The sequence below is a fragment of the Pleurodeles waltl genome, chromosome 2_1 (genome assembly GCF_031143425.1).
Source record: "Pleurodeles waltl isolate 20211129_DDA chromosome 2_1, aPleWal1.hap1.20221129, whole genome shotgun sequence".
Taxonomy (NCBI): domain Eukaryota; kingdom Metazoa; phylum Chordata; class Amphibia; order Caudata; family Salamandridae; genus Pleurodeles; species Pleurodeles waltl.
Window position 1 is genome coordinate 314,293,245 of NC_090438.1, and position 26,153 is coordinate 314,319,397.

The following is a 26,153-nucleotide window of genomic DNA, read 5'->3' on the forward strand; positions in this document are numbered from 1 at the left end:
GCTTGTAATATGGTGAGTGGTTGTTCACAATGCTGATGGCACTTGAGGTTGGGCCGACTATATCCAAGCCTCCACGTCGATGGCGGTCTGCCTTTTTTGGCTGTTGGTCAGTGGGCCTACCTGTATAACTCATAATAGGCAGTCTGACGGTCCGACCGCCAAACTCGTAATGAGGCCCTATGTTTTGTAAGCAGTCTCAAGTTATTAGACAGAATCATCTCAACTTTAGAATTTCTATTTCACGTACAAAATTTCACTAACCTATTACATGTGCTTTTTGTGCTACAGAAGATGGGCTATCTGTATAGTTTTGACCACAGTATGAAGACTGCAGGTAGAATGATGTTTAGCACCTTCAGACCCTGGTTATTTTGGAAGAAAAGTCACTCTTTGGACACGATTTGCATATAGTATACAATGTGTTTAGTAGATACTCTTTAATATTTTGTGTTGTATTTCTTGTGAGAGTTTCACTGTCTGCAAAGAGTGTGATACAGAGTAAAGTCGCTCCATTCATTAAACAGTGCTGACAGTACCCACTTTTCTACTCATACCCCCTTCAATACTCAATGTAGGTCCAGTGACTGTCAGGGATTTGATACAGGTAAAGAGTGTCCGCGCTAGGACATTAGTTATGTATCGGGGCTTGAGTACCTGTGTGAACTTGGTTTTCACTGAACAGTTGTATACGGATTGAATACCGTGTGCAGGATTAGTTAACCTTTCAGCTGTGGTTCATAGTCAACATGAACTTTGCCACCCATGAAGTGTATGGTATAATGTAAATGTTGCAAAAAACACATGCTTGCTATATGTATAAAAACCATAAAGACGCTTCATGATAATCTAAGCTATTTTGCACTTAATTTTATAGCTCTAATGGAATACCTATTTAAAGGGCAAGTGTACAAAGAGAAATGGATGATGTCACCAGTGATGTCATCAATGATGTCATTTAAGCTGGCACCAGTGATGTCAAAATGATGCCAAAGAACATGACATGAGTGATGTCATAAGTGAGGTCATAAGAAGTGCATGGTGGGGAAACAAGATAAAGTTAGCACTGCTAACTATTACTGGTAAATGTCTGCGTATTTCTTTTAGTTCACAACATTTATGTTGTCACTGGCAAATTCACCTGACTATGACAATACTTTATGAAGGAAAAAGGGGAGGGACCGGGAGATTACTTGGTCCAGTGTACATTCTCCCAATAGTAGTATGAAAAACCAAAAGTACACTGTTCCATTCAAAGAGAAGAAAAGGGAACTAGGGAAACCTGAATCATCAGGAGCGAGTGCCCTCAAGCATCACAATGGATGACTGGCATCATCATCGGGTAATGCTCCACGCCAGGCCGGCAGTGCAACGCCTGACGGGCTCCCCACATAGGGGGAGTACTAAGCCGTGTTGTACCGATGGTACCTAAAGAGATTGCACCATCTAAACGGACATGCCTACACTCAAGCACCCGTATAAAAAGGAGAGAACAAAGAAAATTAAGGATAAAATTGGTTAAACATCACTGCATATATCATCATTTTAATCAATAGTCAGGAATGAAACCAAGATTAAAAACACAGGAAAGTAATAAAATGAGTATCAATGCTCAATTACTTTCAAAGAGCGGTAAGAGCGGAGGTCTGACTATTTACAAAACTTCCTCAGACAAGGTCAACATGTTTCACGTCATGCGGTCCTTACGCATCCAATGACGATTCATCAGGACCAGAACAATCAATATGTGAGCTCCTCTCCAAATAAACAACAATGAATGATATGAAAATCACATCAATAGTTAATATAGGCCGGTCACTTACATTGAAGTATACTAGGCTAGGTCACAGTCAGGTCGCCCTAGAAAACAAACAGTGAGAACAAACACCAAAATATACCCAACAGGTGGTCATCGGTGTAATGATGCAAACATTGTGCAATAGATCGCAAAAAGAGGAGGAAAGGGAAGATGACAAAAAGTGGGCTTACCACCCCCAAGTCGGGAACAGGCTCCTTGGTAAGCACGTCCCAAGGACTCGGCTAACAGCTAAAGCATGTTGAACATAAGTAGTCAATCAAAGTAGATAACAGTTTGTTTGTCATGATAGAATGCAGTGCCAACTCAGTTCCTCATTCGGTAATACGTATAATAGTGAAATTACCCAGAGAATTCTCATAACTCCATGTATATGAATGGATACAGCAAAATAAATGGACAAAAGTCCAGTGACTCAACTGGTTAACATGTCGTGCACGTAGATAGAAATCACAACCAGTACGGTAATAATTATTACAATACGTCTCGCTAACTTCAATATTGTACATACTGTTCATGCAGACGTTCCACTATGTCAGTAACCGAACCGATGTTCGGATTATCACGTTTCAAAAAAATGCCCGTAACGGTTACACGGGTCGTCATTAGATATTTATATATAGTAAGAAAAAGTACATGGTACTCACTTATGTCGCGCTGGTCCAAAGTATTAGACCTACCCTCCGGGGCGTGCAACCGCAAACAAACGCGGTGAAACGCCACCGGAGTACATAAGCACTCATTAACCCGGAAGTCGGCAAACACCTCTCATCCGAGAGTGACTCGGAGCAGGTAACAAACATAAATGAAGGACTCCGGCTCGTATTGGAGTCACAGGAATGAATCAAAACGGAGGTAGGACTCAGGCCTTAGTCGTCCTCAATAGGAATTGGTAAATACACTGAATAGTCAAAGAAATTTTCTATTTATAAAGGCCAGGGTGTTCGTTCAGAAGATAATGAACATTTTTAATTAAAAGCTAGTCGAGATTGGTTATTACTCACAACTGTAAGCAGAGGAAGTAGTGCTCAAGTTATATATGAGCCTGATAAAGATCAGTATGGAATCACAACTTGGGAGAATATTACATGTCCCAATTAAACAAAAGCCTAATGATTGATGTCTCGGGAGGGGGGGGGGTTAGTTTAATGTGGAAAGTCAATAGGTACTCAGACCCACTGAAGTTTTGAGTTCAATAACTTCATTATTAGGAAGTCTAGACAAGAGTGACGTGTTCAGGATAACGAGGTCCAGGGGATGTCATCATTAAGACCCCGTATGTTGGTGCCCAATTTGAACACCCATCTCTGTTCTGTCCTAAAAAGGTGCCCTGAGTCGTTAGGTCGAATCTTAGGTGCTTCTAAGACCACCCACCATAGATCATCAGGAGAATGTTTTTCCGCCAGGAAATGTGTACTGAGTTTCGTTGTAATCCTGTTGCACCGGATGTTACTTCGGTGCTCGTTAATACGGTTCTTAACAGGTCTTGACGTCATACCAATGTAACGTAGATCACAAGGGCAAGTGATCATGTAGACACAGTTCCTTGTGTTACAATTGGTATGTTTATTTAGATGCCATGTGCCTATCGGGTCCAAATACACAGTAGCTAAGTGTTTGGTCAGAGTACATACACTACAATTACCACATGGGTGGTGACCTACAACAGGGGGAAGTCCCCATAATGTCTTTTGGGTATCGATAACGGGTGGTGGTCGCGGACGGGTATGGACGACCATGTCCTTAATATTAGCTGAACGCTTGAAAGCGAACAGAGGTCAAGCAATCTCATACCCTCCGCTAGTCAAAATAGACCATCTTTTATTAATCAGTTTTTTAATGGAATTCGATAGAGGAGTAAAAGTGGATACGCAAGTAATTCTAGACTCAGGTGTCTTATCAAAGGTGGTAAGTAAGGCTTCTCTGTTATTGTTCCTTGCCCTTTTCCGTGCTTGATTTAAAATTCGAGGAGGATAATGTAGTTCGAAAAGCTTCTCTTGAAGACCGTCTGCCTGACGATCGAATTCATAAGAGGAGCTACAATTTCGTCTGAGACGTAGGAATTGACCAACAGGCAAGATATCCCGTAATGATTTTGGATGATGGCTTTCATACAGTAACAAGGAGTTACGATCAGTAGGTTTGTGGTAAACGGAAGTGGTTAATTTACCGTTATGAATGGTAATCATTAGATCAAGAAAAGGTAAATGAGTGGCAGATACCGTGGTCGTAAATCTTAAGAAAGGATCAAGAGTATTGATCCAAGTCGTGAATTGATCCGCAAGTTGCAGAGGACCATTCCAAATAATGACAATGTCATCAATGTAGCGACGCCATAATGTTACATGTTTCTTGAAAGGATTAAAAAGTGATAAAATAAATTTCTTTTCAAAATCAAACATGTATAAACAGGCCAAGCTTGGAGCAAAAGTACTGCCCATTGATGTTCCCCAAATTTGATGGTAAAACTGGTCCTCAAATTGAAAAAAGTTTTCAGTCAGGGCCAGTCTGGCAAGGTGCTTAATAAAGGTAACAGAAGTGGAAAGGGCCCTTGATGACTGTTGAAGAGCTGATTCTATGACTTGTAAAGTGGCCTCTTGTGGAATGTTGGTGTATAGTGCTTCAACATCCATAGTGATTAAGCCTTGTACAGTGCCAGAAGTGTTGACCGACTCGATCAGATTAAGGACATCTTTGGTGTCCTTCAAATAGGTGGAAGAGTTCTTAACTAGAACCTGCAGGAAATGATCACAAAAAACTGACAGTGGCTCTATTCTACAGACACCCTCTATTCTTGATAACGAGGGGTCTGCAGCCACAAGTAGTCTAAAATCTGAATGAGATAAATTATGCTCCTTGAAAAAAGAACTGATCAAGACTGTCATGCATGGGACCATCATGACAGAGTACTAACATCGCTCCTAATGGATTGTTGGTCTCTAACATCCCACGAATATTTCTTCAAGATTTATCTTTCAGAAAGGATTGGGCGCAAATAGCCTGGAAGTGTACCAGAGATTGGTTGGTCTTAATTATCAACACTTCTAAACGTTTGGCTGATACCATCACCATTCAAATCAATGCTATTGAACACAGCCTTAAGACCACAATAACACTAACAGCTTTTAAAAGCCGCCTTTCTGAGATCACAGCTGAATTGAATGAGACAAAAGATTTCTTGGCACAACAAAAGATCACTAAACTACAAAAGGGTATTGTTAGATTTAGTAGAGAAAAGGTGTATCCTTACATCAAAGATGATTATGAAGTTGACAATCAGTCTCGATCATCTGATGAATCTGATGACAGCTCCTAAAAAGACTCGCACTTATAGCAGTGGTTCATCATCTGACGGGTGGAGTACGGATGATAACTCACCACACAACGTTTATAACTACCCTCCTTACCCGGTACACCAACCTATGCCTTGGCAATCCCCTTATCCCTTCTTTCAGCCCGCCCTATGATGCCATACATGCCTTTTTTAGGCCACGGCCGGGGCAGGGGCAGAGGCAGAAGAAGAGGAAGAGGCAGACGTGTACAGTGGTCCAGAGAGGAACCTCAGATGTTGACCAGGAGTCAAACAAAAAGCCCCTCAGTGAGAACTTAGTTGTCAACTTATCATCTAGATCACTCACGCCTATTGAATTAGATGTACTCAATAGGGGTTTAGGATTTGTCCCTACCCCTGAGGAGGATTTCTTTCGTCTACACATCGAAATGTATCAGTTCTTTCAAAAAATCCGATTACAATTTTTCTTTAAGGACAAGACAGTACAACCTACACAGCTTGACTCTGGTCTAAGAAAACCATCGACCTTTGGGCCACCACAAGTGGTCATGCCCAGCGAAGTTGTTACTTTTGAGAAAGCAATACTTGCTGATATAAATAAATTATGTCCTAAACATCCATTTATTAACATTCCCAACAAAGAGAAGAAGGTTCTCCTTGACCTAGCGTCTGACCCTCAGATTACCATCAAACAGGCTGATAAAGGTGGAGCTATCGTTGTTATGAACTCCACGGATTACAAACAGGAATGTCTCCGCCTATTAGGCGATTCTACTTATTACGCCAAAATCAGGTGTGATCCTACATCCAGATTACAGACTCAGATTAGGATCCTCATTGAGGAAGCCAGGAATAACCAGTGGATTTCACCCAAGGAGGCTGAATTCCTGGACACATCACACCCCTGTGTTCCCTACTTTTATTGCCTGCCCAAGATTCATAAGGGCATAACACCACCTCCAGGACGTCCCATTGTCTCGGGTATCGGTTCTGTTTTAGAACCACTGTCAGTTGTTTGTGATCATTTCCTGCAGGTTCTAGTTAAGAACTCTTCCACCTATTTGAAGGACACCAAAGATGTCCTTAATCTGATCGAGTCGGTCAACACTTCTGGCACTGTACAAGGCATAATCACTATGGATGTTGAAGCACTATACACCAACATTCCACAAGAGGCCACTTTACAAGTCATAGAATCGGCTCTTCAACAGTCATCAAGGGCCCTTTCCACTCCTGTTACCTTTATTATGCACCTTGCCAGACTGGCCCTGACTGAAAACGTTTTTCAATTTGAGGGCCAGTTTTACCATCAAATTCGGGGAACATCAATGGGCAGTACTTTTGCTCCGAGCTTGGCCTGTTTATACATGTTTGATTTTGAAAAGAAATGTATTTTATCACTTTTGAATCCTTTCAAGAAACATGTAACATTATGGCGTCGCTACATTGATGACATTGTCATTATTTGGAATGGTCCTCTGCAACTTGCGGATCAATTCACGACTTGGATCAATACTCTTGATCCTTTCTTAAGATTTACGACCACGGTATCTGCCACTCATTTACCTTTCCTTGATCTAATGATTACCATTCATAACGGTAAATTAACCACTTCTGTTTACCACAAACCTACTGATCGTAACTCCTTGTTACTGTATGAAAGCCATCATCCAAAATCATTACGGGATATCTTGCCTGTTGGTCAATTCCTACGTCTCAGACGAAATTGTAGCTCCTCTTATGAATTCGATCGTCAGGCAGACGGTCTTCAAGAGAAGCTTTTCGAACGACATTATCCTCCTTGAATTGTAAATCAAGCACGGAAAAGGGCAAGGAACAATAACAGAGAAGCCTTACTTACCACCTTTGATAAGACACCTGAGTCTAGAATTACTTGCGTATCCACTTTTACTCCTCTATCGAATTCCATTAAAAAACTGATTAATAAAAGATGGTCTATTTTGACTAGCGGAGGGTATGAGATTGCTCGACCTCTGTTCGCTTTCAAGCGTTCAGCTAATATTAAGGACATGGTCGTCCATACCCATCCGCGACCACCACCCGTTATCGATACCCAAAAGACATTATGTGGACTTCCCCCTGTTGTAGGTCACCACCCATGTGGTAATTGTAGTGTATGTACTCTGACCAAACACTTAGCTACTGTGTATTTGGACCCGATAGGCACATGGCATCTAAATAAACATACCAATTGTAACACAAGGAACTGTGTCTACATGATCACTTGCCCTTGTGATCTACGTTACATTGGTATGACGTCGAGACCTGTTAAGAACCGTATTAACGAGCACCGAAGTAACATCCGGTGCAACAGGATTACTACGAAACTCAGTACACATTTCCTGGCGGAAAAACATTCTCCTGATGATCTATGGTGGGTGGTCTTAGAAGCACCTAAGATTCGACCTAATGACTCAGGGCACCTTTTTAGGACAGAACAGAGATGGGTGTTCAAATTGGGCACCAACATACGGGGTCTTAATGATGACATCCCCTGGACCTCGTTATCCTGAACATGTCACTCTTGTCTGGACTTCCTAATAATGAAGTTATTGAACTCAAAACTTCGTTGGGTCTGAGTACCTATTGACTTTCCACATTAAACTAACCCCCCCCCTTCCCGGGACATCAATCATTAGGCTTTTGTTTAATTGGGACGTGTAATATTCTCCCAAGTTGTGATTCCATACTGATCTTTACCAGGCTCATATATTTCTTGAGCGCTACTTCCTCTGCTTACAGTTGTGAGTAATAACCAATCTCGACTAGCTTTTAATTAAAAATGTTCATTATCCTCTGAACGAACACCCTGGCCTTTATAAATAGAAAATTTCTTTGACTATTCAGTGTATTTACCAATTCCTATTGAGGACGACTAAGGCCTGAGTCCTACCTCAGTTTTGATTAATTCCTGTGACTCCAATACGAGCCGGAGTCCTTCATTTATGTTTGTTACCTGCTCCGAGTCACTCTCGGACGGGAGGTGTTTGCCGACTTCCGGGTTAATGAGTGCTTATATACTCCGGTGGCGTTTCACCGCGTTTGTTTGTGGTTGCACGCCCCGGAGGGTAGGTCTAATACTTTGGACCAGCGCGACAAAGGTGAGTACCATGTACTTTTTCTTACTATATATAAATATCTAATGACGACCCGTGTAACCGTTACGGGCATTTTTTTGAAACGTGATAATCCGAACATCGGTTCGGTTACTGACATAGTGGAACGTCTGCATGAACAGTATGTACAATGTTGAAGTTAGCGAGACGTATTGTAATAATTATTACCGTACTGGTTGTGATTTCTATCTACGTGCACGACATGTTAACCAGTTGAGTCACTGGACTATTGTCCATTTATTTTGCTATATCCATTCATATACATTGAGTTATGAGAATTCTCTGGGTAATTTCACTATTATACGTATTACCGAATGAGGAACTGGGTTGGCACTGCATTCTATCATGACAAACAAACTGTTATCTACTTTGATTGACTACTTATGTTCAACATGTTTTAGCTGTTAGCCGAGTCCTTGGGACGTGCTTACCAAGGAGCCTGTTCCCGACTTGGGGGTGGTAAGCCCACTTTTTGTCATCTTCCCTTTCCTCCTCTTTTTGCGATCTATTGCACAATGTTTGCATCATTACACCGATGACCACCTGTTGGGTATATTTTGGTGTTTGTTCTCACTGTTTGTTTTCTAGGGCGACCTGACTGTGACCTAGCCTAGTATACTTCAATGTAAGTGACCGGCCTATATTAACTATTGATGTGATTTTCATATTATTCATTGTTGTTTATTTGGAGAGGAGCTCACATATTGATTGTTCTGGTCCTGATGAAGCGTCATTGGATCCGTAAGGACCGCACGACGCGAAACATGTTGACCTTGTCTGAGGAAGTTTTGTAAATAGTCAGACCTCCGCTCTTACCGCTCTTTGAAAGTAATTGAGCATTGATACTCATTTTATTACTTTCCTGTGTTTTTAATCTTGGTTTCATTCCTGACTATTGATTAAAATGATGATATATGCAGTGATGTTTAACCAATTTTATCCTTAATTTTCTTTGTTCTCTCCTTTTTATACGGGTGCTTGAGTGTAGGCATGTCCGTTTAGATGGTGCAATCTCTTTAGGTACCATCGGTACAACACAGCTTAGTGCCCCCCCTATGTGGGGAGCCCGTCAGGCGTTGCACTGCCGGCCTGGCGAGGAGCATTACCCGATGATGATGCCAGTCATCCATTGTGATGCTTGAGGGCACTCGCTCCTGATGATTCAGGTTTCCCTAGTTCTCTTTTCTTCTCTTTGAATGGAACAGTGTACTTTTGGTTTTACGTATGACAATACTTTAACCTTTGGCATATTCTGTGAATTTCTAAGTTTAAAAAAAAGTGAAAAAAACAGGTAATTTTATCACACCTTTGTTTTTTTCAATGAATTTCTAGGTTTTTTTTAAACAGAAAGTAATATTTAATTGCAAGTATGTAAACAGAACCTCTGGATGCACACAGCCAGCCCATGGCCATGCTCACCAGGGTGTTGGCTGTGTGGATGCGGGGCTTGTCCTGTGGCCAGGCGCTGCAGCCACCCCCATATGCAGCCAACCCCATATTGTGCATGACTTTTGGCTGTACACAGTGGAGGTTGGCCACAGAGCCAGGCCCTGGGAACCTATTCCTCAAGGTTGTTGTTTTTTTAAGGGGAGGGGCAATGCGGGCCACTCTCTGGCCTGATTTTGGAACCCACCCCCCAAGCCACTCATTTAAATAAATGCAAGGGTTGCCTTGTTAGGCCCTAGAAGCCCAGCCTCCCAGGGCCACTTTTTAAATATATGGGAGTAGGCATGTGTGGCCCCACCTTCCCTGGCTGATTTCATCCCCGGGGACTACACCCCCATGGCCCTATAACATGTTCAGAGTGAGGGGGTATGCAGCCCCTCTCCTTGGGTGATTTCAGCCCCAGGGACCCCATCCCAGGGCCTCACTCTTTAAAGGTTGCTGCCCTGGTGCCCACCCAGGGCACCTAACATAGTGTTGTTTTGTGCTGTGTGGTGCCCTCTTCAGGGTGGGCTCACTGGAGCCTTTTGAGGCTCTGGGATATGGCACACATGCTCGGAGATTAAATGATCCCTGAAAGTAGGCTACCTGCGGCATAATGTATTTAAAAGAGGCCTGGCTGCCATTCTGTTTTTTGTTTTTTTTAAACCACAAAAGTCTCACTGGATTGTGGCATTTTGTTTGCCTTTTTGTTCCTTTTTGCCACAGGGAAGGCTCTCTAAATGCCCAACATGGAACCTAAGGGGTCAGAGTATCCCTATCTTGCCCCCATATAGCCTTATTTTTTCGATGACTTCAGGTCAAGGGGCTCACACCCTAAGGTAACTATAACCTGCGTTCTCACCATGCACAGTTTTCTCATCAATAATTTCATTGTAAATGTTGCAGTGATAATTTCAAAAATGCCATAGAAGGTGTCATCAATGATATATTATGTGGAGTATATGTTTTGCATGGCGAAGGTGTGAGTTATAGTTACTTGAAATAACTCTAAATATAACTGCTGAATTTCTATTGATTTGTGTGTGTAAATTCAGATCCTAACCATAACAGCTCTGTAACCTTTGTTTTTTTCAGTTAATTTCTTTGTTTTTTTTAATGGAAAGTCAGTTTAATTACTATACATTAATCCGACCACAGCTGTGCATGTCCGAAGGCCCTGCAGCCAAGCCCTTATATCCATCCAACCCCGAGCTGCCCACGGCCAAAGGCTGTGCACAACACGGATTGACCACATGTCCTGTCTCTGTCAGTGGATCTGTGAGTGGGCGCATGAGTGTCTGAGTGCATGTAGAAGTGAATGAATTAGTGTATGAAAGAGTCTGTGAAAGTTTTAAAAAATAGATATATTTTTTCTTATTGGTGATTACTCTCAATTAATGTTGATTATTTGTGAATATTACGCATGGTGAAGAAAAATCATTTTAAACCCATAATTTGATCCTCAAATACCCCTATGTCACACCCCTAACCCGTTACCACCCTAACCCCGTATGCTAATTTTCATTTTGTTTTTCAGGCCTGGGGATCATCTCCCAGGACCTTAAGGTTGTGGCCAGCCAATTACAGTGTTTCTATTCGTGTTCACATTGGTGAATAATCATGAGTTATTCACGACCTCAGATATACAAATTTGGATTTTTTAAAATGTTTCATATAGTACTGAACGGATTTGGATCAAATAACCAAAAGCACACAATGTGCAGAACAAAATCTAGCTTTCTTTCAAATTCGGTGTAATTCCGTCCAGCGGTCAGTGCTGTAGTCGTGTTCAAACCTCTTATGGGAATTAACATGGGAAACACATGTTTTTTTACCTCCCCTTTTCCTCGGCCCCTGCTTGATGGATCCCCCTAAAACATCTCATGCACAACAAGAGGCACACTTTTTATGAAAAAGTTTGTGAAGATCCATCAAACAAATGCCAAAGCTCTAGGCAAGTCAAAAAATGATTTTTTTTTGGGAAACATGGTCCTAACTATAACAAACTACTGGCAACTGCCAGCAGGTAATATATATATACATATATAATCTGAAAAGAACAAAGGTTACAGGGATGTTATAGTTCAGTTGATGTTTTCTCCATGCAAAACCATAGAAATTCAGCAGTGAAAGTTATTCTATAGTTATACTTATGTTAAGAAACTATCACTCGTTGCCTGTTGTTTTTTTAAATAATCATAGCTATAAGCATAACTATAACTATTGAATTTCCATGGCTTTGTACGGGTAAAACGTCAACTAAACGATAATGTCCCTGTAACCTTTGTTTTTTTCAGTGACTTTTGATGTTGTTTTTAACAATCATGTTACTATGACCAGTGAAGGCCATGCACAGCATGAGATTGGATGCAGTCAACGTTTTTTTTTTTTTTTTTTTTTTTTTCTGGATCTGTGGAGCCACCGTGGATTTACAAAGGAGGTCAAAGTTGAGCCTCATGGAGGATCCGCGGATCGGATGAAAAAAAAAAAACTGGGCAATTGTTTTCTTATGAGGGGTCCCTAAGGGACTACTCTATGTGTTCAATGTGTTTTTGCAATGTTTTTTCCCACTCTCCAGACAATGAGACAAACAAAATGGCAGCTGCAACTTTTCAGTCAGGTTGCAGCCAGCCAACGAGAGCCTTGCTTTTACCCCAGATCTGCAGATCCACCACGGGTGGATCCACGTCCCTATGTATATATATTTTTTAACCTTAAATATCTCCAAAACTACTGAATGGAGTAACACCAAATTATAAAAAGCATACTTTCTGGACCCAGATCTAGCTTTCTGCCAAATTTGGTGCAATTCCATTCCACAATTTTTTTTAAATCCCATTCAGATAGAATGAGGAAAAATTGTTTTAGGACCCCTCCTTTTTCTCAGCCCCTGCTTGACGGATCAACCCAAAACTTTCAAGACACTAGCTAAACTGAGTATCATATTAGTTTTGAAAAGTTTGTGAAAATTCATCAAAAGTCGCCAAGTCATTGGTAAAACAAAAAAACCACTCTATCTATGGAAAAAAGTGGTCTTAACCACCTACTGGCTACCACCAGCAGGTATATATATATATATATATATATATATATATATATATATATATATAAATACAAATACAAATTTGCACCAACTTTGGCAGAAAGCTAGCGTCTTGGTCCAGAAAGAGCCCTTTTTGTTATTATAGAAACAATTTATTTGTGTATCTAGGGACACGGATCCTCCATGAACCCAACAGATTTCATGCTAAAATCTGATTTGCTGCTAACACTTCACGGAGTGTTGGCTGCCATTTTTGGACTCGGACTCAGCCAAGTCTAAAAAAAAGTACAAAAAAAAAAAGAGACCGGGGCAGGGTAGGAATACTCTGCCTGGGCCAAAAAGCAGTTTTTTAAAATTTTCTCCATGAAAATCATAGGGGATCAGCAGATCTGATCACAACTTAATTTTTTTTTAAAAGCCCGTCTCCCACGGTTGTTTAAACCTCACCCCAGGGGGCAAATTTCCAACAAATTAAAATTATGTTGGAAATTTCAGCACAGTGAAGATTGTCAACCGAAGCAAATGTTATTAGCAAAGTAAAAATGGCATTACTTATGGAAATGCAGACTTAACTATTAACTACTCAGTAGCGAGACTGCCAGCAGGATGGATAATATATATATATTGAAATATCAAAGGATAAAAGGACATTGTAGTAAGGAAATAGAATTTAAAAATAAATAGAAATTCACTGAAAAAAACAAAGGTTACAGAGACTTTACAGTTAGGTCCTGAATTTACTCATACAAAACCATAGAAATTCAGCAGTTATAAGTTGCGCCCCCACCATGCTGATTTTTCTTCAATAACGTGACTGCTAATGTTCCAATTATATTTTTTATGACGTTATAAAAGTTGTCATGAGTGCTGTAATATCTATGGTAATTAGCAGTGCATGGCAAGGATTCAAGTTATAGTTACCTTAGGGTGTGTGGCGGGGTTGGCTAAGAGTCTGGCCTGGGCCAGGCCCTGCGGCCAAACCCCTATAACCACCCAACTCCATGCCATACACAGCTGAAGGATCTGTCTCTCTGCGTGTGAGAATAGGTGTAAGAGGGTGTCTCTGGGTGTGAGAGTGGTTGAGGGTCTTGGTGGTTCTGTGAGTGGGTGTGTGACCTTCTGAGTGGGTTTGTGAGCGGGGGTGTCAGTGTCAGAGTGGGCCTGTGAGTAGATGCATCAGTGTCTGAGTGGGTCTGTAAGTGGGTACTTGAGTGTCTGAGTTAGGGAGGTTTTTAGGCTTTTGTAATTGATATTCTTAGAATAAGATATTTGTGGACAAATTGAAAAGAAAAAATGTATTTGTCAAGTAAAAATAGTGAGAGGGCCTTTTCAGAACATACCTTAAATAATTGAAGTTGAAAAGAAATTAAAGCAGACAAATGACCACTGATACTGCTAGACTAGAACCCCCAACCTTCAGTTGCAGGTTTGAGAACTTAACCACTAAGCCACCAGTGTCTTTAATATTAATATATGTATATATCTGTTGTAGGGTCCAAAAAAGACCTGCTTACTATTTTTTTACATATTTGCACCAGGGAGGTGTTGGGACTGCGGGGGTGGGGAGCCATGCATCTTCTGCATTGAAATGGAAGGAAGCCCCTGGGGAGATAGCAGTCTCCAGGGCTGCAGGAGAGTATGCGCTTCCCCAACATTAAATGAAAAATAAGCCCCAGATAGGTGACAGTCCCAGGGGAACTGAAAAGTCCAGGAGTGTCACCCCATGTGCCCCCCTTCCTTATTTTTTACTTTGCCCTTGGGACCTGTCCCACCCAGGGGCTTTAAAAAAGTCAAGCGCCGGAGCCCGGGTTTCTTTTTATTTAAATTGTTTGCTGCAGATTTGTGGCCAAATTTTTTTTTTTACCCTAGTGGGGACCCCACCATGAGAACTAAGCGGTCAGGGTGTCTCTGTCCTGTCCTCTTTTCTTTTTTTCACATTTATTTTGAGGGATTCAGCCAAAGCCAAGACCCAAGATGGCTGCCAACACTTCCTGTTTGAAGTGTTGGCAGCCAATCAGAGTTCTGCATTTCCCTGCACAATCTTGACATTATTTGTGAAGTCAACAGGGAGGATCTACTGCCCTAGATATACAAATATGTTTTCCCTTTAATATCTCCAAACCTACTACATGGATTTAGACCAAGTAAAGGAAAGTATAATCTGCGTACGGAAAGCTGCCTTTCTGCTAAATTTCTTGTCAATTCGTCCAGCAGTTCGGGCTGTAGTCGTGTCTGAAGGACCAATGGGAATTAACATGGGAAACACAACTTTTTTGACCCTCCCTTTTTCTCAGCCCCCAATTGACGGATCACCGAAAACTTCCCATGCACAACAAGAGTCACCGGGTATCTTTTTAAGATAAAAATTCATGAAGATTTGTCAAACATTGCCAAAGATACAGGGAAGTCAAAAACAGCTTTTTCTGTGGAAACGTATCCTAACTATAAATACCTGCCACCAGGTGATATATAAATTCTTTTCCTTTTTTCACCGAAAAAAACAAAGGTTATAGGGACTTTATAGTTAGGAAATAGAATTATTGCAATCATAGAAATTCACTTAATAGACTAAAGATTACAGGGATGTTATAGTTAGGCTCACATGCTCTGATTGGCTGGCCGCAGCATGACAGAAAATGTTGCAGTAGCAATTACAGGACACCAGGGCCTTAGGCCTTCCATCCTGCAGGAGTGAGACTCCTGTGGTAGTGAGTGCTCTAATTGGCTGGCCGCAGCATGAAAAAAGGTTTTGCAGTAGCTGTTACAGGACACCATGGACTTACGTACAAAGCATATGCAGCAACAAAAATGCTTTTGCAAATAAAGAAGAGTCAAAATGCATTTTGGTAGCTTGTGAATCTCAATTTGCATTTGTGATTCAGTATTTTGAAGGGGTATATTTAGGGCATCTCTTCCAAATAACAAATAGGTATGGTATGTATGACTGTTTTGTGACCAAATTTTTGTCGCAAGACAGTAATACTTTACCACCAGTTTAAAAGTGGTAGTAATTCATTCACATATGGGAAGAGGTTCCCTACGGCATGCCTTCCCCTTTGAGAATGTAAAAAAAAAAAGATTTTAAGGGCTGACAGTGGTTGCACAGGACATCAGGAAAATGTAAAACGTTGTCATACATTTTTTTAGTCATATGAGTCCTCATGTTAAAATCTTTGAAAAATAATTCTGCTAAATGGTAATCATAATGCATCTATGGCATAATCTCTGAATTTACTGTGAGAGACTAGGGCCCTCATTACAAAGTTGGCGGTCTAAGACCGCCAGCCTCGCCATGGAGCCGGTGCTAAGGTCTGCCAAATTATGAGTTGTGAGGCTTGGCATCCCCAGCCTGCCATCCGGATTACGAGGCTGAAAACCGCCAGGCTTTCTGTGACGGTCACCCTGCCATAAAAACCCTGGCAGTCATGCACACGGCGACAGGCATGTTCATCCCTGTCGCCGGCACAAACATACACATATGTCCGCACACATGCACACATCACCCCCCACCCATCCACACACACACACCCCTTCACGCACACATGCATACACATACACACTCATTCAGCATATGCATACATGCACTCAGACACACCCACTCACTCCCATTCATGAACACAGACACCCCCATTCACTAGCACATACACTCACGCATTCAGCACCCCTCTCCCCCTCTGGAAACATGCACACACACACCCAAACACACAGACCCCCTCCACCCCTCTCTTCGGACGCCCACTTACATCCTCAGTTGAGGAGGATGTCCAGGAGGGGATGGGTCCAGACGGTCTTCCCTTGCCGCCACCACCAGGCCAGCCGGACTCCGCTGAGCCGTATTACAGCTTGTAATATGGCAGGCAGAGTCCTGCTGGCGTGCCGGTGCCAGCGAGTGATACGCCTCTGCAGCGCCGACCACCCGTATGACTGCTTTCCACCTCAATGATGGTTGGAAAGCAGCTGGCACTCGTAATATAGCAGTCTGCTGACCGCCAGCACTGGGGGTCGTCTGCCGGGTTGGGCTTTGTCGGTCAGGGAATTTAACTGCCAAAGTCCAAATGAGGGCCTGAAATATGTATCTTGAGTGTTAATATGCTTTGTGTGAGTAAATTAAATTATGTAACACAAATTTATGAAAATAAAAAAAACGCATTTACATTTTCCCAAGAAGCTCAAATGTCATATAGGGTTGCAACTTTGTTAGGGTGTAATTGTGGATGCATAAACATATAAGGCCAAACAAGATGTAATTGGGTTGGGTATCTATTGTGATATTTAAATGTTCAGCTGGAGCTTCTTTAGAAGTGTAGCTGTCAAGTGGGAAATTCTAAAAGATTGGAACACAGAAGAAGCCAGCTAAAACTATGGTGGCTTATTTTGTGCACCAAATGTGATGTGCTTAGCTTACAACAACTACTTTTCCGATTAGCACCAAGAAGCAACCAGATATACAATTTTATAGTCATAGGCACTGTATTTTAGAAAACTCTATATCCTTGCTTTAGCCACTTGTCCATCACTATAGTGCAATATTAATTGTTCGAAAAGGCGTGAAATAATAACTATGTCATAAGAAGCCCAAACTAATACAGATTTCTGGATATTTGCAGCAAGGTGGTACTCCATCGTTCAAGTGGACTTGATGAGACTGGGGTCATTTTGTGGCCTCTTGCCCTTTGCCTCCTACTAGCATGGATAATGGTGGCTGCTGCTCTATTCAAAGGAATAAAATCATCAGGCAAGGTACTGCAAACCCAATCTAATTAAAGAGATTATTGATGGGTGGCATTTGTTTACAAAGGTGTACATTAAAGGGATATTGCAAGTCATAAGGGGAATTTTACGTATGTGTGTGACACGAGCCTACAAGTTGAGTTTCTTTATATGACCAGAAAGGTATGGGGTCACTTTGATATATTTTACATGCACTTGGGTAATATTATTTCTTATGCTGCATGATATTTGGAGGGGAGGGTTTTGAACAAGAAATGTCTACATGCTTGAAATATGGGTGGAATGTTGACAAGGATAACAGGTGCCAGTGGACGGTGATTATGATTATTTCAAAAGTGGTGCCATTAGTTTTGTTCTGTCTTGCATGTCTCACTGTTTAAAATGTGTGGCATTGCATGCACATTTCTGTCTAACCATCTCCTAGTGTTCCCTCTGCAGTTTTGCACCTTGTCTTTCAAACATATTTTTTTTCTTGGGGAGGGTGTCACCTGGAAGGTGGACTAAAAGTTTGGTCTTGTTTTTCAAATGAAAATCAACAAATTACATACATTGTAAACTCTCATCAGAGACCTCCAATCTGTGCAGCAGTTTATTGTCTTACAGAGCATGTCTACACTGAGCTGAACTGCTCCTCTGGTGACCAAAGTAGGATTCACTGTGCCCTTGCAGGTGTCCTGGGACTCCTGACAACTGCTATGAACTGCAAAGCAGGGCAAGAGAATTGCAATCTGCTCCTACTCCATAAACGTAGTGCAGAGCTGTGAATATTCATTAATTTTGTTAATGAACGTATCTTCTTTTCCAGTGGTAGCAAGATTTCCTTTACTTTTCGTTGGTGTTAGTAGGATTCTCTGTGTGCATCTTAAGTGATTTTTGATTCCCCTTCCACCTCTGGTGATAGTAGATTTCCTGAATTCACCTTATTCATCTGAGATGGCTAATCCTATCTGTTCTTACTCGAAACCGTACTGCTCTGTTACAGGAAGCTCCAGCCAGAGAAAGAATAGTTGGAGCAGCCCTGGGACGATTGACATGCTTTGTGACATCACTTGCAATGCGAAGGAATTCAAAGATAAGCTTAGACTATTCCTAAGCCTCAGAATCTTAAACAACATCCATTTCACGAGCTCTAAAGTCATTATCTTGACTACTGATGATGAACATACCTAAGCGCCAGAAACATTTTCACCATGAAAAATAATTATGGGAATAATACTGTTCTTGGATACCTGCCATTGGATCTGACATCTTCTGCATAGTTTTCCCCCTATTTGTTTTCCTTCCAGACTCCTGGTTTGCTGACTTCTTTTTCTATGGCTTGGTTTTAGTACTCTGCACACTTTACCACTGCTAACCACTGGTGTGGTGCTTGGCTCTAAAGTTGGTCATGTAGTTTCGAGGTTTACATGCCCTAGTACTCATAAATTCCTTGCACTACTAAGAGGCCTACATCTTTCACAGGAAAACATTGGGTACTTCATTGAATTTACTGAGTGATAACTTTCAATTGGGAGCTGGTAGACAGATTGCTTTGGTATCTAAAGAAGTGTTATTAAAACATGATTTAATAATAAAGTCAGATTTTTAACCACAATTCTGAAAAGGCCACTTTTAGAAAGCTGGCAATTTCTTGTCCTATCCATTTGGTGCCTGTAGCCTGATCCTGAGTCACATTACTTGGTGTAGATCGCAGTTGGTCATTGTGTACTGCTCCCAGACATTTAGATAAAGGGAAGATAGGTGTTGACAAGATGGGCTACTCTGAGTTGACAAGGGGGAGTAACTTTCACCTACCGCATTTGCACATCACAAAAGCCCTGCCTGAGAACTCTCACAAAGAGTTTGACATTTGTCTTCTGTGACCCCAGACAAGCTGGGACCAGGGCAGGAAGGAAGGGGTTGTCTGACACTGATGGGGGTTAGAAACCTCTAACGGCTTCCCCGACTTTGAAGAGGGCACCAGGTATAAATATTGGACACTCAGACCCAGCTTTTAAATATAAATCTGGACTTGTGAGAAAATTCAGAAAAAAGGACTGCTGTGATGCCCTGCCCAAAGGACTGTCATTGAGCTTCCCTGCTGTCTGATGAAAGGACCTGCTGCTTGAACCCAGGACCACCAGAGTGAATTCATGGACTAGTTGGCTGGCCTCCTGACATATCCTCATGGACAAAGTTGGCAACGACCTTTAACCCAGCATCTGAACTGTGCCTGCTGTGAGTCCTACCCTCCCAAGTGGTGCCACCCATTTCCTGGACTCTCGGAAGTGGGCGTGAATGTGCTCTTCTAGCACTACTGTGGTACCAGCAGAACCAACGCATCTGGGCCACTGCATGACTCACCACAGATGAGAAACTTCACATCAAAGTCACTGCACTGTGCATTGCCTCTCCAGGCTCCACACCGGGACCCTTGGATGGTTAGTCACCAGTGAAGGACTTAACATTGTCACCCACAGCCACACTGGCATGTCTCTCTCCTCCCCTCTTTCTCTGGCATTTCTCAGCACTTCCTTCACCTCTCCCTCAGTTTTGAGCCTCTTCTCCAGCCTCTACATCTCTCCTGGCTTTTCACCCTCTCCCTTCATCTTCCTCCCCACATGGGGTCTCTCTTTCTACCTCCCACCCTCCCTCTTCAACTTATTCTTAGTCTCTCTCTCTCTCCTTCCCTTTCTCTTTCTCCTCCACTTCCTCCTCTGTGTCTTAACATCTCTGCTTCCCGATGGCTGCCAGTGCTCTCCATCCACCCAAACCCTTGCATGCCGTTTCCTGCAGTGTCAATAGGCTCACACACTTTATCAAGCAGAAGAAAGTATTGGAGTACCTACATTCTAAGCGTGTCAGCTTGGACGTTCCACGGAAAAATATTTCTCCCATGTGGAATCGCAGAAATTGTGTTGCACTTAGGTGAGGAGGGTGATACAAAGAAGCTGCCCTATCTCAGCAGCTGGCAGGTCAGGGCAACCTCAGACATGTGGCTTAATGGTCCTCCTGCACAAATCCTTGCCCTCCACCATCCTTAAGATGTGGGTCTACCCAGAAGGTCATTTTGCATTCATCAAGAACCGTTTCAGTGAGTGGATGCTCTGGATAGGTTCTCTGTATTATCCTACGAGGCCCACATGCCAGTTTTTCCTCCAGCTCAACCGCCTTCTTATAGAAGTTGAGACGCTTACTGGCTCATGGGAGGGACTAAACTGGCCACGGTGCAGCCCTCGGCTGAACTGGACCACTTGATGTGGGAAACAATGCAGACTGGGCTCTCCTGGGGGACATTGTCACAGATCATGGTCTCATGGCCCTTTGGTGCCTCCCAAACTCCAGGAACCAAGCGCACACCTTTTTGTTACCAGTATATGCCACCCAATTCTATCTGAACTAATTTCTGGTTTCCCAGCCAGTAGTGGCCCTCTCAAGGGAGACACAGATCCTTGAGAGCGCACTCTCAGAGCACTCTCCGATCCTCCTTTCCCTGGATCTAGGGTGTCCTCTCTAGGCAACAAACCAGGGTGCCTCAATATCTCACTCTATTGCTCCTCCCAGGCCAAATCTCAACTGCGGTCCCATGTTTCCTCCTATCTGAAGCACAGCAATGGGTTAGTCACCTCCAAATTTACCCTATGGCATCTGCTAAATCAACCATCCAGGACCAATTAATGAGAGATGCTGCCCTTGCCAACATCCCGAGGGAGACGCAACAGAGTGCCCTTAGGAACAATATTGCATCTCCTAAACACCTCTACACTGACAACGTCTTGGTTGCCTTCCAGTGCTATCTAAAGAAGGCCCACAAGGACAATAGTTAGCTCTATACCTCTAAGGATGAGTATGTGTTACAACAGCTCATGGGCCTCCACTATGAGGAAGGAAGGGATGGAACTGGTGGCTCAGTTGCGCCAACAGCTAGTGGAACTGGCCATCCTTGCCATCAGAGCCATGGGAGGCACCATCCTCAGTGAACTGCAGAACTTTGTGAGCGTATTTGTGGCATTCTACCAGGCTCTATATACTTCAGAGGTGGCAGCGCACCCTGCCCACCAGGGACCTGCACAGGTCATCTCGAAGCTCCCATATCACGAATTCCCAGAAAAGGATGGCTTCCTAATGGAACTTTACAAATGGGCAGGCAAGGAGGGGGTGGATTCTCTCTACAAGGCCTTCTGTGAGGCAAAACACATGGGCTTCCTTGGTTTTATTTTGAACAGTGCTTTGATTTCGGTCCTCCCTAAACTAGGGAAGGATCGTCTCATTTGTGGAAGGTACAGGCCCATATCCCTGCTCAATGGGGACATTAATATCCTAGCTGGGGTACTGGCAATTCGCCTGTGGGATTCCGACCCTGAATCACCACTTGCAAGTGGGGTTCATCCCTGGGCAATCATCTCAAAATCACCTCTACATCCTGACCCATGCTTTGTGGTCTACCAGAGACATGCCTGAAGACACTCTAGCCCTCTCCTTGAACACTGTAAAGGCACTTGACAGGATTCGGTGAGGGTACCTCTTTGCAAAACTTTGGTGATTCAGTCTATGGGAGGATGTTATAGCTAAGGTCCATGGCTCTAAGACTAGCTCACTGCCCAGGCTAACTTTTGGGTCTTCCTCTAGAACCCCTTCTCTGTCTACCAAGGGACCTGACAGCGCTGCTCATTTTCACCCCTTCTATTCCTCCTCACCATGGAAACCCTAGAGGCTTCCCTCCGTCAGTCACTGCAGGTAACCGGCATTTCAACCCTCAGGAGATGTCAACCCTATATGTATATGCGGATGACATGCACTTACACTTTTGGACCTACCCAGTTCACTCCTGGTCTTGCTGGACATCATCTCTGATTTTGCAGCCCTTTTAGGATATTGTATCAACTGGTACAAAAGCGAGATCCTATGATATCTCGGGTGACCATCCGGGCGGCTGGGTCCATCTAACCCTTCCAACGGAAGCCCCGGCATCTTAAATACCTAGGGATCTACATCTACCGGGGGTCTGGATCATATAGTGGCTGACAACCTCACCCCCACTGGTGATGTGCATGAAACTGGACTTTCAAAAGTGGGCCCACCTTGTCCTCTCACTGTGGGTCAGGGTGTAGACAGTGAGGATGGTGACATTGCCAAGATTTACCTACGTCCTAGCCATGCTCCCTTCGGAAGTGCCCCTTCTCTTAGTTATGATCAGTGGAAAGTAGCATAAGGCCCTGCATCTGGGGGTCATCTCGGCCCCGGGTGGCCAGTAGCAAATTCATAGCCCATCATTCATGTGGTGGCTGGATGGCTAGTAGCAAACTCATAGCCCATCGTTCATGTGGTGGCCTGAGTTTACACTTGGTCAAGCATTACACCCTGGCTCTGCACTTGGCACAGCTCACCTACATGCTCCCGGAAATGCTAGACCCACTGTTATGGGTCATAATCGAGCACATCATCCTGGGATGTCCACAGGGTCTCTACCTGTTCTATAGGTGTGATGCCCCCCAAGGTCCTATGAATTTGATGGTTCAAGTAATGATAAAGGTTGTTTGAGAGCCCATTGTCTCTTTGTGGTGGATACTCACCTACACAACCATGCACCTCTATGGGACAATTATGACCTTCACATTGGCAGCGAAGTATTGAAATGGGGAGTGTGGCATGGTGTGGAAATACACACCCTCCATCAGGCTCAACCAGGGGCCCTTAAGTCCTTTGCAGTGCTCTGCAAGTAGTTTGGCCTACCATCCCAACAGTTGTGCTGATACCTTCAGCTGAGACACTGCCTCACCCACTGTCTGGGCCTATAATCCTGGACTCCCCAGCCCTCCCCCATAGTCTCTTAGCTCATAACATGGGGACGCTTCTGGGGGGTGGGGTGTAATGTCTGTCTTTCATAGCCTCTTTGCAATTTGTATTTTTCCCCTGCTGAATAGCCGCTGCACCAAATGGCAAACCTGGTTACAGATGGACTACCAACTGTGAGAATGGATGGAACTCCTGGAGGCCTTGGACCACGGTGCCAGGGAGGCACAGCTAAAGTTTAGCCTCTTCAAGTCCCTGCATGACTATCACTGGAACTTAACTAAACTGCGTGCAGCGGGCTTGCTGCCCCATTCTAACTGCTGGTGCTGTGACAGTTACTGCTGTGACCTGGTTCAAGTCCTCCATGATTACCCCAAATTGTGGCCCTTCGGGGAGGTGGGTAGTGCCACGCTCAATGAGGTTCTGCCAGTTTCGGTCCCTCTTACCTGATCCTGTTACATGACCTCTCAGATTTCCCGACCCTTTCCCGGCTTGAGGGTCACCTTCTCCACACACAGCTCACATTGGAGAAGAACTGCATACTTCATCAATTACACGTGCCCCTTTTCCCCTCACCTGATAAGTGACTTTCTGCCATGTAGCAGATATCCTCATATGAATGGGTCATCTGTAACCTGCAGGGCAGGGGGGAGACCTTCATCCTCACCTGTGTGGCCTTCATCTGGCATGGTGGACACTGAGTGCCCGCCGCCGACTCTCTGATCGCTGACAACCATCTCCACGGGGTTTCCACAGCCCCAGGGACCTCCGCTGGTGCCGGAGGGCCAGTGCTTGGCACCCCTTCTTGCTCCACAGCCTTGGCCCCATGAATATCTGTGTCCCTTCCCCCATTTTTCCCCTCTTCCTCCACACTTCCCACCCCGACACTCTCTTCTTCTTGACCCTACATACCTCTCCCTACCTTCCAGTTCTCGTCATATTCCTTTCAGCTTCCCTTTATTCTTTACCCTACCTTCCCTTCCCCCCTCCCTTTCTTCCCTTCCCCCTTCCTCCCCTCTCCCTCTTTTCCCCTGTCTCGGTTCCCTTCTTTCCTTTCTTTCACCTTTCTTCCTTCTTTTTCTTTTTCTTCCCTTTTCTTTCTTTCCCTCCCCTTCCACTACACCTGGGCTTGCAGGTTCACCCCTCTTTCCCCCCCTCACCCTGACCTTGCTCTGCCCTCGATAAGCCTGCCTGTTGCTGATCATTCGGGCATTGGTGTTGCTGCGTTGCTGTGTCTCCGCTGTGTTTCCGTTGTGCCCATATGTACACTGGTCCCCGGGGGCTGACACAGCTTCGTACTGTTTGATGAACCAGCCTTGTATTGTTTGATGAACCAAGTTTCCTGCTCCCTTCACTCCCTCTATTTCCATTTTGTACCAAATCTTTAATAAAGAAATATGAAAAAAAGATTAGGCATATTAGGTAACTTTTGGAAATTTGAGATGTGTGAACATCCTTTATCTTGTTTGGGCAACGTTTTAGTCCTTCCCATGTGAATACATTTCGGAAAAGATCTAGCATGCTTTTGAACAACTAACATTGACTGCAATGCAGTTTAAGGCTACTCTATTTGAATTAACTTCAGGATTCTTCCTATACAGACAGTCTGTTGTACCTTGTAGCACATAGAAGTTTGGCTTTGCTGACACCTAGGATTTCTGGAATCCTGTTGAGGGATGTCTTACATTTTAGAATATGTCTGCTGTTGATTTATTTTTACAATATATAGGCACTAGCACCTCATTAGCTCCTCAGCAGGCTTCCATGTGTTGAGAACATAGTAGCCCAGCAACACTATTTAGCAGAACCAGGTGGTGCAACCCTGCATTTAAGTCAATCGTTGATAACAATTGAAAACCATTCAAGCCTACAACAATGTCTTCGATGCCTGATGGAAATGTGAATTCAAAGTCAAAGCGGAGTTTAGTTGGCGGCTTTGTGTGTTTTTTGTGTCAGTAACTGGGTAGATCAAAAGGGAGAGGATGAGGTGCATGCATGTAACTGGATAGATCAAAAGGGAGGGGATTGGGGATGCATACATGTTCATGTTACCTGTGTAGCTCAATTTCAACTTGTTACTGCATGTTTTCCAAATAAACTGTAGAATTCAAATATCAGATTAAATGCTTCTGGTAGGAGCCCACAGTGCATAACATTTGGAGAGGTATTCTGGTGAACAACTATGTATGGTTACTAACAGATTTACATCAGAAATGTATTATTAAAGAACTAAAGTCAGAAAAAGAAGAAAATGGAACAATGTCACCTTCTATGCATTTTGTTGGTTGAAATACTATAATAAATAAATAACCCTTGAAAATGATCCATAATTCTAAAAAATGGGTCAACTCAATCATTCTGTTATTCTTAAAAGTCCTCTCCTTTAAAAAAAAAAGTTTACATTTGTTGTCCCTAAATCCAAGAATCTTACCAGGTGAGTCAGCGTCTGTGGGTGACCCGTGGTCAAACTCAGGTCGGCTGCACTCTTGTAGTTGAACCTTGTTCATCCTGAATTTGTCTGAGACAAATTTTACACTGATACGCAAATAATGGACAAAAGCAAGTCACTTGATTAACGTCCTTATTGTATCAAGTTCAATGTTTACACCATCCCTTATCCCCACCAAAGTTGCTCCATAAATTAGTGATGGAGATTACCAAAAGCTTCGTACTGGGGGGCTTGGCCAACTGCCAATAAAGATGGCTGCAGCCTAGCGAGGCTCTGAGCCCCATCCACTGTAATCCTGTATAATCCGCACCCAGCTGTGAACCGAAACTACATTCCTGATGACCGGTGACTGGGATATGCAGCAAACCAACAATCAGCTAGCGGCAGGGTCAAAACACCTTGAATGGGTGTGCAGCCTAATTGAGGGGGTGCGGGGCCCACTGTGTTCAGAAACTCCCCTGTGATGGCCCTGTGAGAAACAGAGACATCCA

General features: G+C 43.3%; 1 protein-coding gene across 1 annotated transcript in view; it reads left to right on the top strand.

The window, feature by feature from the left end:
• Positions 1-26,153, top strand: part of LOC138259651 (sodium- and chloride-dependent neutral and basic amino acid transporter B(0+)-like) — a 485,427-nt gene that overhangs the window by 226,014 nt on the left and 233,260 nt on the right. Inside the window, exons 6-9 of the mRNA XM_069207516.1 lie at positions 17,318-17,451; positions 17,618-17,640; positions 20,571-20,647; positions 21,284-21,567. Coding sequence (XP_069063617.1) covers positions 17,318-17,451; positions 17,618-17,640; positions 20,571-20,647; positions 21,284-21,567 — 518 coding nt within the window. The remainder of the gene's footprint in view (positions 1-17,317; positions 17,452-17,617; positions 17,641-20,570; positions 20,648-21,283; positions 21,568-26,153) is intronic.